The sequence below is a fragment of the Nothoprocta perdicaria genome, unplaced genomic scaffold, assembly GCF_003342845.1.
Source record: "Nothoprocta perdicaria isolate Ctin4 unplaced genomic scaffold, notPer1 scaffold_61, whole genome shotgun sequence".
NCBI classification, from domain to species: Eukaryota; Metazoa; Chordata; class Aves; order Tinamiformes; family Tinamidae; genus Nothoprocta; species Nothoprocta perdicaria.
In genome coordinates, this window is record NW_020455877.1 from 3,958,876 (window position 1) to 3,972,066 (window position 13,191).

At 37.6% G+C, this 13,191-nt stretch overlaps 1 protein-coding gene across 3 annotated transcripts in view; it reads right to left on the reverse strand.

The window, feature by feature from the left end:
• Window positions 1-3,988: 3,988 nt before the first annotated feature.
• Window positions 3,989-13,191, reverse strand: part of ATP2B1 (ATPase plasma membrane Ca2+ transporting 1) — a 32,736-nt gene continuing 23,533 nt past the window's right edge. The window contains exons 18-21 of one of the 3 annotated variants that reach the window (XM_026049745.1): window positions 11,419-11,526; window positions 9,360-9,542; window positions 8,928-9,041; window positions 3,989-4,755 (exon numbers count right to left, since the gene is read on the reverse strand). In XM_026049745.1, the coding sequence (XP_025905530.1) occupies window positions 4,444-4,755; window positions 8,928-9,041; window positions 9,360-9,542; window positions 11,419-11,526 (717 nt within the window). In that variant the 3' untranslated portion in view covers window positions 3,989-4,443. Of the gene's footprint in view, window positions 4,756-8,887; window positions 9,042-9,359; window positions 9,543-11,418; window positions 11,527-13,191 lie in introns of all 3 variants that reach the window. The other 2 variants (XM_026049744.1, XM_026049743.1) reach the window with 2 other exon arrangements.

Genomic DNA, 13,191 nt, shown 5'->3' on the forward strand with positions numbered 1-13,191 from the left:
ATGTTATTTTTCAGAAATCCCTCTGCTAAACATTTTTCCAAGCTTGAATTCCTAGCTTCTTCCAGAAAGGGAAAGCCATGGGCAACCCTCCATGCTTTTTTTTTTTTTAATAAATAGATTTTTAGGTAACTACATCTGTCAGGTGCACTCAATAGTAGTAATCGGTTGAAAAGGAATTCACCAAACCTTAGAGATGATCAGATATGGCTGGGAGTAATGCTTCCATCTTCTGCAATGGAAAACAGCCTTATGGATGACTCCGAGCTATAGGTCTGTAAGACTAACAAGCTATGACATGATCATGAAGTTGTTTGTGGACACAAAGTATTCCTCTGCCTGCTCTGCAGAGGCTTCCTTGTAGCAGTTAATATCTTGGGCAGAACAGACCTTATTACTCTTTCTGTGTTATATATAATCTATTAAATCTGCCAAGTCACTAAGAAAGCATCGGAATCGTGTCCAGTTTGCTTTATTAGACTTGCTGTTTTAAGTACAACCTCTAGCTTTATGAATTGCAATAGAACAACGTTTGTCATCATTAGTCAGCTACTTATTTCATGCTGTCCTCTTCCAGGCATTTTAAGCCCATCTTGTAATTTTCTAACCCAATCATTCTGGACAAAAAAAAACAACCAAACAACAACAACAGCAAAAATAACTAAAAACAATTAATACCTGTAGGAGATCTTTGAGTTAGACTTTGTGTAAACCATCTTGATGCTGCAGTCTCTTGAAGATGGTGGTTAGTGGTCCTGTATACAGTCCAGGAGGGAAGAAAAGTGCAAGCAGCTCCCAGGCTCTTGACTGGCCCAGTAATTCTCTTTACTTTGACCTGAATGAGCAGACCAGTTAGGTCTGGAGATTAATAAATTGGAGCTGGACCCTCCACGCTGGCCATGCTGAGCCAAAGTTTAGAAAATTAATTGAGGGCTTGAAATCTGTAAGATCAGAAAACATGCACTGCCCGGAGGAAGGGGGTGTAGAAAAAGCAAGAGCTCTTCAGAAACAAGCAGCTGCATCAGAAAAGCAATACTGATGTTGTGGCACTTAATCATACACGGCTCAGATTCTTCTGGGATTCAGCAGAAGCTGGCACTACCAGCCAGGAAGAAGGGGAATTTAGTAGGCTTTTGGAACAAGTTCCCAATAAAAGTCAGCCACACAGTGGTTATCCTGCCATGAATATTAGACTTTTGTTTGGTTACTTTTACCACATACACTACATAAAATGCTATTATTCTAGAAAAGGCCCAAGGGTCATTTCACCAGTTTAAGGCTGCTCACAGAGTTGCTACAGCCCCTGTATTTACCCTTTGGTTTGGCATTAATGCATCTTTCCATTACTTTCTTCAGGCTATTCCATGATTTCATTTTCCTCTTCCTGTTAAGATCAATGCAGAAAAGAATGAGTCCTTTCAACTTTTCACCACTTCCCTGAAACCAGGATTAGGTGTAAGATTTGCTGTCTTATATAAAATTATAGTAACATTCAGACATCCTGCTTCCAAGATACTGAGTTAAAAGCCATTGTTCAAATGGAATTCAGCATAGAACTTAATTTATGTTAAAAAATATACTAAAATTTGTATTAAAAAAATCCTATTGCTTGGCTGTAATACCATGTACATTTCCACCTTGAAAGGCAATTAACTTACCGTCACTGTAGCAAAAACTATTTTAAAGAATTAGCATGCATTTCAAGCAGTACTGTACTGACATTCAAGAACTTCAGTCCCCATACAGACTGAGATGAACAGCACATTTATTTATTTCAGTTACAACAAGAAAGACAAGTCAACCTTACAACCAGAAAGGCAATGAAGGCCTCATTAGCTTAGTGATAACCATTTCATAATCTAGGCAACATGTTATGATTTCTTGAGATCACAAATGAAACATCTCCTTTTAAACAAGTTTTCCTTATTTAGGTTTCACTTACACCTCCTGTAAAAACAGAACACTATTAGCAGGATCAAGAGGGATCACTTGTGTATAAAGCCTACACCCTCCTCCCAGTCTCCAGAAAAGCCTAAATGTTTAATTTATTCCTCCCCCCACCTTCCAGAAAATAAAGATACAATGCAATCATGATCATAGCTGGTAGAAAGGGAAAAACTGCAGCCTATTTCCAAATGAGGATTATGATGCATAAAACTTTCTCATGGAGAGGAGTACCTTCTGTAAGTAATGAAGCTATCCTCATTTTAAGCCTGCAACTTCTGTAGTAAGCAGGGAGAGAAAACAGTGCTCACAGGAAAGGGTTCCCCCTGCCTGCAAACATAGACTCTAGGTAAGAATTCTGAATTAAAGGAAATGCTAGAATCATTGCAAAACTTACAGTAGAACAAGTGTCAAGTGCAAAACTCCTTTCTAGAATTCAGTGCATTTAGTTAGGTGCAAGAGAAAAGACTGAATTCAGGAATGGTTGACAGTGGGATACAGTGCTACAGGTTGAACATGACCTGCTCAAGACAAACCCCAAGGCATGTGTTTATCCCACCACCAAGTAAAGCCCTGCTTGAGCCTGTCCTCCCAGCCCGCTCATTTCCACCATTTGCTCTAGTGTTACCTCCTCCGTCCCTTACTACCCCTTCATTCCTGCACTCCTTCGAAGCACCGCTTAAAGCATGTCCATAGGGCTCCTCATGCTCCAAGGGATTCTCTCACTCTGTTTAGGGATACAGAGACAGCAGAGAAGAGCCCAGCTCATCCCTAAGGCTGTTGTTCTTCTACGCAGTCCTAGATCTAGGAAACAGTAGGAACTGCCCATCAAGTACTGTCCCATCCTTACCCGTTTTAACATTACAATTGAGACAAACCATAGCTTTTCAGTCAATTGCTCATTTCAATCAATTCAGTCAAATTGGTCATTTTTGGTACATGGAAATATTCATCAACTGAAGAAAAATGTGTAAATATGTATATACACATACATACTTTCACTGGCCTGACCTCAGTCAACTTATATACCCTTTCCATTTGAGTAAGTGAAATACAGTAGGCACTACTCACAGCAAAAAATCAGAATTGCAGCCAGAACTATTCGCTCATGAGGAGCATCCTTTTGGCTCAGTAAAGACTTCAGCACACCCTAGCTTACATTCATTCCATGAGGCAGCCACCGTGATTTGGTTTACCAAAGTACTGCTTTAATGGGGCTGTTACCATCTTGAAATTACAGTTTAAAGTTAAGCAGTAGTTACAAATATTTTTCAGTGTTTCCAGTGAAGGAGCTGAGAAAAAAAAATCTGTAAGAAACCATTGCTGCAATTTTATTTTAACAAAAGGGCAGATTTATTCATGTTTACAAACAAGTTTCAAAAACAAAAAGGAGAACATGTATGCTATCCACTAACAACCTTTCAAAATGCCAACAGCCCTCATGCTGCATGAAGGATTCTATAGATTAGAAAAAAAAAATCACAGTTCCACTCACAGTTCACCAAGACAGCACTAAACTAACATGTTTAGACAAAAACAAAGGACTAAGATTCTGATGTATTTTGATTTAATCCATTTTGCCCGAGATAACAAATATTTCAAGCAAGTTCCATCACATATTGATGTCCTGCATTAAACAATCCTACTAAGTTCTGAACAAAAGTTATTTAGTAAGTTTCTCAAAATTTTTTAAAAATTAAACAGTTGTTTCAAAACCATTAAGTAGTAAATGTATTTAAGAAACTAATTAGGACAGAGGCCATAACTTCATTAGAACACCACTGCTCATGTTTTTACAAAGCATTAGTGTTATCTATTTGGCTATTAATATTAGCAATTTATCTACAATATTTAACAAGGTAAATTGCAGGCAAAATTTAGTACAGTTTCAATAGAAACACCCTTTTCCTGAAAATACAGCAGTATTTGAAGGACTATTTTTTTGTATGTTTTTGTGTTTTTTGTTTTTGTGTTTTTTTGTTTGTTTTTTTTTTTTTTTTTTCTCTGCATCATTTATAAGGAAGCTTCCCATCTATGAACAGGAACAAAAAAGTATCTACAAACCTTGTAAACAGATCTGTATCATTTATAAACATAAATAATCCAAATTATTAACAGCCAACAGCAGAAATTAAAGTATCAATTCAATGATCCAGGGCTGCTTTGCCCTTCCCAGCCTTCCCCTCACAAAAGGATCAAGATAAACTAAAGCTCTGCTAACACACTGTTCAGGACCATTCTTAAGTACAACAGATGATCCACAGGTCACTTATGCTGAGTTACTGTTTATCTGTCAGAGTTCATTATTACTCCCACCCCCAGAAAAGCACCCTCCAGTCTGGCAGAAAGCTTTTTTTTTTAAAAAAATAAATCTACATTCGTACAAGTGTGTCTTCTGTTGAAGTCCAAGACAAGAGAATCATCTTGTCCATCATAATGTGTGAAGAGACCCAGTTTCAATTTCTTTACAATGCAGCTAGTGTGTTAACATTCAGCTTACAATCAGAGTGATGTTTCCAAACTATGTAGTGGGCTCCCTGGGGATGAAGAGGTAGCAGACTTGTTCATGTCTGTTGTAAGGTGAATTCCACTGTCAACCGCATTGTTATTTTTATTGGGGGAGGGTGGGGGAGTAGAGTTGCGTTTCGTTGGAGCATCGTCTTCAGCATCAGTATCATCAATAAGGGGAATATGAGGCTCGGAATCTTCTATTCTAAACTCAGGATGCGTCATAAAATTGTGAATTGAACTTCGTGTCTCAGGTTTCTCTAACCCCTCGTATAAGGAGCTACGAAATGCATTCACCACTCGGATCTGGAAACAACAACAGAAAAAAGACTGTTAAAATGCTGCAGGCTTTCTGGGAATGGCATGGTTCTTATGAGTTTGAATCCACAAACAGCTAGACATGAGTGAATCGAACTGTATGTGATGCAGTGGAACTTGCAATAACTGTAAAAATGAAGAGTGTTCAGTAGAGCACTGCCAGTCTACACAGTAGGAATAAAAATTGTGAGAGAACTGCAAAAAGCTGAAGGGCCTAAAAATTCAGACGTGGCACTAAAATCTTCAGTTGTTTAGCATGGGCTAAGTGTTTTTCGAAAGTGAGGCCAACGTTTTTGGAATCTACTTTTTCACAAGTGATTTTTTAATAGTGAGTGGGGGAAAAGGCTGAAAATAAGTTAGAAGATAAAAAGGTTACTAAATCTCATGCTAGGAATTAGGATGTCAACTGACTATGAAAAAGCCAAGCAAGTGTAAGCTGAATGGCACAATGACTAGACAAAGTGTCATGCAAAAAAAAGGATACTGCTGTAACAGCTGTAAATATTCGAGTATATATCCATTTACCATACTAGAGGAAGTTTCTTGCTGAGTAGTGACCTGCAAGTTTAACACCAGACCCAGAAACTGCACAGTGTATCATACACTTCCCATATGGCCATGACAAGTTCCAAGTATAAAAGACTGTCAGGCTTAGTTTAACTAAATTTTTAATTTACATTGAGTTAATGAAAAAATATACTAACATGAAGACTACAGATCTTTTCATTGTTTAACTACCTTTTTCCCCTCAAAATAAAAAAGTTACAACATTTTTAACTAAATTGTTTTTGAATGAGATTAGACAGAATAAAAGCAATACAACTTTACTTTGCTAACAATGCCTGTCCAGGTTGATATTGGTTTAAGCTGTTTAAAATGCAGTTTGAAGGCTGAAACCCTCTGAAACCATCTGCCCCATTTCTCCTCCCAAGCCCACACAAGCCCCTGACCAGCAACAGGTATTGAGGATTCATTCATGAACCTTCATAAAGCAAATATTAGATAAGAGTTGATAAGACCTGTAACACTTTCACTAAGATTCAGTTTCCCTTCCTGTATCATTCTACTCAATTCTAAACACCACTAGAAAACTCAAATTTTAAGTAACATGAATTCTCTAAGAAGGTATAGCTCTAATCTAGAAGTTCCTGTGGTATAAACAGAAGTGAGCAGAAAATCTAGAATAAATAATAAACTTCCTACTGTTACAAAATACTAAGTCCTGTTTAAAGAGAATTTTAGCACATTCAAGGGAATTTAATTCAAGTTCAAAGAAGTATCCCTTGAGGAGCACTTCCATACAGGATGCACTGAATTCCTTTGTAAGCAAGTATAAATGGACTTCCCGGTGAAGAAATGAAGCTGGAAGGTCAAGCTGTACTGAAGTACTGACCTCCAAAGCTGAGATACATCCGTCTCCCCCACTGTAAATGGAGAGGATACCCCAAACACACCAGCAAGTTTGTCCTAATGGTCAGCGCTTGTGTATGTCTTAGATTCTGATGGCATTCTTCAATATCGACTTCGGGCCAGAAAAGCAGGAAATCCCCTTACCCCCTGAAGAGCACTTCCAACAAAAGCAGTTTGCTCAGAAGTGACACAAATCCGCATTTTTATACTTGGTCCCACTGACAACAGAGTGCATTAAAGTAAGTAGGGTTGTCCTACGGCAATGACCAGTACAGAGGGGAAAGGAAATACAGTGTTACTGTCCTGGGAAAGGGTTATGACAGCAGCTGATGCTTTACTATGCTCATCATAAAAGAAACTGCGCACACTCTTAAGGAGCTACTTAGTCACATGAGCTTTAAACCAAGACCAGGACACTGCATGAACTGTTTAGGCACTTACAAAGCAAATTAGCAGTGACACTGTGCCTACCTGAATGTTTGCAACGCCCTTCTCTGGCATGTTGCATCTCTGATATTCTCCCACTGTGCCACTGACTTTTATGGTAAAACAGAATATGACTGGCCCATAAGACTAGTTTTCCCTTGCTTCCAGATGGTTATATCATGAGCAGCAACAAAGAAAAAAAAAATTGGCGGAACGGGACAGGTGGAATTATCACAGGAATATAAGCATCTCCACATTAAGGGCTTGATTCAGCAGACTGCATCCTAAACAAATGGTTTGGATCTTGACACAGAATATTTGCATAAATGCAAGACTCGGAAGGAGTCTGGCCATGAAGGCAGAAATCAGACTACCAGCATTCTTACTTAACACTTGAAAGCAAAAAGTTAGCGTTTTGAAGGCTTTATTTTCAACTTCCTAAGATTATCAGACAAGAGAGGTAACTATAAATAAATTGCGTAAGTGAAGAGCAAACAAAACAATTTGTTATCTGTAATTTATGCTGTCACCAGGCCTTCCAGAATAGCAAGGAATGCAACACACACTCCAAAAACTCCTAGCTGCTGAAGAGTTGCAACCTGACTTCACAGGAATATCTGAACTATTTTCCTGGAAACAACTCTCTGAAAGAGACACAATGAAGTCATACATCTGCTTCTCCTTAATACATGTTAGTTATCAGAAGTTGGCCAGTCTAGCAATAGGCAGTGCTTCTTAATGGGGAGAGGAAAAATAAAGCCCTGTTACTGCAGTGTTTTATCTAAATTGGTCTTTTGAAGCAATGTCATGTTGCAGTACCCCTTAGACTCTGTTCAAATGTCAGCATGACATAAAGTTGCTCTCCAGACAATCTGCAAATGCTTCATTAACGTTCTTGAGTGTATGCAGGGATATAGGTTACTCATTAGCATTTTTAAGAAGGAAATACGGTCCTGCCCATCCTTACTGTTAAATCTACTTTTCGTTTAGCATTTCTGAGGTACACAAATGTGTGAGCTGAGCCTCTCAACACTACTGCAAGATGGGGAAACATCTTCTTTCCCAATGGAGAACAAGAGATGTGTGAGCTTGTACAAGCACCTATTTTAGCCAAGCCAAAATTAAGTTGTCAGAAGAGGACATTTCTTTAAGACAGCTCCTGAAATTACGGATCTTCATCCATCCAGCAATCTGAAAGTTTTAAAGGGTTGGAGAGAAGTGGGGGGAAAGAAAAAGCAAGCAGTCTTCCCACAAGGGACAACTATTTTAGGAAAAAAAAAAAAAATTTAACCAGCCTCTAGTAAGTTAGAGAAGAAGGTTAAAAATGTGATGTATAGGATGTAATGCAATTAGGATGGAAAATTATTTCAGCAATAATCGAATACTAACATTAGTATCTATAACTTGTTCTACATTTTCAAATCCCAGAACTTAAGCCTATGTACTGAGTAATTAAATCTCTATCCTCTACAGAAATGAAGGCTGAAACCGAAATGCCACTTGGAGCACAATATAAAGAGGATAGAATTAAGTGGAGACAAAAACTTCCTTCTCACTGATGGCTTATGAAGTGCTGCCAGAAGAACCTAGAGAGGAAAAAGATATCATTCAAATCTGAATGAAAGTTTCACCACTGAATGCTTAAGACTTTTTTTCTTTTTATATTAGCTGATTATGTTTCTTCTGCCTGTATGCATTTTAGAAGCCTTGATTCGCCACCTGAATCCTGATGTTGAGAAAGTTGTGTTATTTAGTAAAAGAAATCCAACAAAGGCAGAGATTCAGAACTTCCTTACGGGCTACAAAGAAAATATGTTTAGTGTTCCATGTCCTAAGTACATTCATTTTTTATAATATCATTTTTTTCCATCTACTTATTTTACCTTTTGAAGTATCGCATGTGCCGTAGTGCAAGACACCTGCTTTTGTTGGTCTAGTTTCATGATTCTCAAGTATTCAACTTATTTAACATAAGTCACCCTAAGAGGCATATACTCGAAAATTTACAACAGTTTTCCTGTTTTTCTCTTAAAAATCCCTCTGCACATGAATGGATGAAGGCACAGGATGCGCAGGCTCACAGCTTTCATATGAAAGTCTTTTGTTGCAACTGTTCCACCTGTTCTCAGCCCTCTAAGAAAAAAAGTCTTGAGGACTCCACTTTGTGTCAAAGCTTTATGAAAAGCCTGAACGATGATTTTTAAATACTAAGGAGAAAATGAGAAACGTTAGGTATGTGAATTAGGAAATGTTAATTTCATGCACTTTAGGAACACACACTCACACCCCACAGTAGTAGAAGCAGTAGTAGAGGAAAACACTACATGTGTAGGGGTAGAAATATTTGTTACATCATGGTGCTGGCTGGCGATGGAGGGTTGCCGCCTTAGAGCCCCCTGAATGGTACTTCCACTCTGGAAAGCATTCACTACATCCATCTGCAAGGAATCAGAGATTGTGACAGCTTGCTCAGCAAAAGAGAGAGAGAGAACAAGAGAAAGGACCATCCCATCTATACCACACAGAAAGTAAAGAAAAAAAAGGCACTTTTTAAAGAGCAGATACACAGGCAAGAGTTACATGTAGAGCTGAAGAAAAATGGAGAACCCTGAGGGAATATCCATCCATCCATACCCCCTTTTGAAAGTCTCAGCCACACGATCTAGAACTGTCATCTCAGTCAAGGGATTGGGGATGAAGAGGAAAAACATTCCCTCAGAACAGCCACTGTGTCCTACCTTTTTCCAAGACCATACCTGAGTTTGTATCCTGTTCAGGCCCCTAAACCACAAGATCTGACCACGACGTAGTTCTCTCTCAGCATGATCAATCTCCTCTACGTCTTCTGCTAGTTCTTCTTCTGGAATCTCTTCCTTTTGTGTTCCATGACCCGCTTCTTTAAGGAATTTCAGACGGCTGGTTGGAATTGTTGAAATCAACTAACAGTGAATAAAAATAGGAATCAGGATTTTTTTTCGTTAACTTAATAAATACAATACCAGACTTTAGGCTTAACAAAATATCCTGTTCATCATTAGCAAAGTTTAAAGAGAAATGATAGAAACAAGTGGATCACTTCAGTCAAATAGCTGCAAAGCCGGGAATTTCCTTACCATTTCAACAGTAGTGTGCGGTTAAATTTTGAATACAAACCTAAGTAATACTTTCTAGACACAAAAAAATCTACTGTGGGATTACCTGACTACACTAGGGAGGAGTCAAAGCTGAAATAGTCATTAATACCATAGACCGTGCCTGGTAGCACTACTAGATACTTACTGCAGAGCCTTCAGGAACTTCAGTTTGAAAAGGGCCCTGTCCCTTAATTGAAAACTACAGCATTTCATTAAAAGTAGCTGCAGCTAGTTCAGAAACACAAAATGGACACATATTCTTTTGTCACCTGGAAGATATCAGTCCATTTGCTAGAGGAGCGATGCTTCCAGAACCATTATCCCACACCACAGATTTGCTACTTGTTGGATATTCATTCATCTAGCCCAAACTAAACAAGCTCTGTGGTCATTCCAGCTTCCTTTTTTGTCTCCACCTTCAGGGCTATTCTGGTGAACTACGCAGTTAGGGGGATTCATCTTTTGGTATGTGCCGTCTAGCAGATCCGGTTCAGTTCCAAGACTCCTTGCCTTGTGCCTCACAAACCTAGAAGGCTCTTTCAGCAGCTGCAGAGGAAAAAGGACTGTCCAACTGTCCAAAAGCAAGAGAAACTGGCCTTTAGGCTGAAATTGCTACTATGAACGCACCAAGCTCACACGTCAACAGAATCCAAAGAAAGGACAACCAAGTTCATTCTATTCTCAGAAAGCAAAAAGCTCTTCTCCCTTAATGAGATGGTGAAGCAGCATGAACTACACTAGCAGCATGAAGACACTTTGGTGTTGAAAGGTGTTTGAAGTCATCTTGATTGTTTTCTGAGGTACCTTTAGGCCTCATCAGGATAACTCTTTGATTTCTTTAAATAATTTATTTTCCAGAGCACCTTACTCCTAAAAAGCTTATGCTGTTTCAATATGCATCTATGCGTGTATTTGCAAATAAAAGTTACTCTGAGAGTTTCATATTGAAAACTGAAACTTTCTTCACAAAATGGAAGAGAGGAAAAGGAATAGGTCATAGTGGGAATCCATCCATCATCTATGAAACGTATATATACACATGCCATTAAATAATGAAAAACTAGGTACCTCTAATCTTTATGCAAGTAAGGTGGGAGCTTGTGAGTACTGTGGTGCATGCAGTAATAATGAAAAATCAAAAATACAATTGTCTAATGGTTTGAAGAAGTTTCTTATTATTTCATAATTATGATACTGAAGAAAAAATAGAAGTATTGCTGAGTTTTGCTGCATTTCTTGCTACTGCTTAAGGAAGCTTAAATAAAAATTCAAAATCCATCAAGTACAAGCAATTCTGATCTTCAAGAAAAATATTAACATATTTAAACATTAGAATCTTAATTTCATCTGAATTTATATAGAAATTATTCTAGTACTTGACTAAAAATATAATTTCATATCTAAGAAGTAACTACAACTGCTTCTGGTTAAAAGTTACTAAATATATACCAACCACAGCATCCAGTTACAAAATATAACTGATCAAGAAAGCCATAATAAGGAATATCCAAATAAGAATTTTACTAAATAAGATTAAACAGTATTTATGTATGTATAAATTCTGTGTATACATATGATCCCCCTGAAAGAAGAGGCTTTGAGAATTGTTAAAGCACACTGCATGGAGAATGCAAACACACCAAAGCAAGTATATATTTGACATTTTAAAAACCTGGTTTACCTGGCCCCAGAGTAGTGTTCCCATGCCCAGGAAAATGGACCACAGCCACTGTTCAATCGAGAGTTCGGAGCAGCTAAAAGGCTTCCCACCAAACTGCACAATAATTATCTGTGAAGAGGAGCATCATAGTCAACATACAGCGTAATTTATGAATCCATGACCTTGTACTAGAAAATTCCTTCATGCTTCAACATCATTGTAGACAGAATTCTACACTAAAATTTATATAGCTTTCCATCTTATTAACCTTATCCTCTATTGTCTCAGCAGGTGAAGCTACTTTTAAAATATTCTCTTGTTTTTCAGCATTTCAAGAACTATTACTCTTCAAGTGTTATATTCGGAAAAAACTGCTGGCCACCATTCTTCATGCTTGCAATTTTCATTCATCTGACACTTATAAGATGTATTTGATGTTACTTTGTTACATATTTACAATGATTAGTCATCATATGAATGCCAATCTCAGCACCAATAAACTTCTACTGTTAACAAATCTTAGCTCCACAAGAGAAACATTTCTGAAAGAGTCAAAAAGAACATTAATATACATTCTGTCAGTGTTAAATGCAAGACTGCAGACTCACAACTGCTTACATGACAAGAATTAGGGTGAAAAATAAATTCCAAAGCAAATTAAATAAGCTCTTATTTATTACAAGAAGCTGAACAGGCCTTGATGAGCAAAGTATCCCACTGCATAGGAGTTATATGTGTGAAAGTCTGTGCCCTGAAGAAGCAGCAATTCAAGTAGCATGGCAAGTGTGAAATGAGACAATATTGGCCATTATTAAGATGTTTATGAACTGCAAAGTCCAAAAATGTATTATTTTGATAATTAAGTCACTTCACGCAACTCAAGAGTTATGTAGCTGGAAAGGCATTCAGTCAACATGAACTTAGTTGCAATCGGGAACAATTTCTGCACACTGGTTTTGTTGCACAATAACAGCCTGCTATATTGGCAACCCTGAAAGTGGAAGTAGCTTAGAGAGTATGCTCTAAAGCAAACTAAAATTGGGAGAATAAGAAGGTGAACTAACTTTACATGAAGCAAAGATGTATACATCTGCATTGCTTGAATTGTTAAGACTTTGGTTTTTCTTATGGAATTCCAAAATTTAAGAGGCTTAAGATTGGACTAAAACTTCATAAATCCAGAATAATTCTTAAGTCAAAATGGGAAAAAGTCTGTAAAAATGCAATACAATTTGTTGTTGTTGTTTCATTGCATTTTTAATGATTATGCAAAACTTAAAGGCCAGTTATAAGGCAAAGCCACCTCACGTAAACTGCTTTCTTTAGATGCAGTTTTGACTTGCTGTTTGTAAATATCCACATGTTAAATTGATCAATTTCAGATAATTCATCTTGTTCATAAATATCGAGTTAAATAACTAACTCTTACAAATCATCCTACATACAAAAATAGATGGTCCCCAGATACCAGGGGTTGGTTATTCATATCAAAATAAGCACTAAGGCACAGCAGAATTTTATATAGAAAACATTTGTTTCTGAAGGACACAATCGATACTTAAGTTTGAATTGCTGAAGTTGAATCATGTTTCCAATCTCAATAACCAAGACGATAAGTTATTCAATGTAAGTTTTCTACAGTACCATTTAAAACTGGCCTTTGTTCAGGTGCATGGGCAAATACTATGGACAGGAGTCCTGACTACAGAGGAGTATGCACCTTCACTACATTCTCTAGTAAGACTACAACAGTAAGATCAGAGACAGGAGATTTATAAAGGGAAAACAAGTATT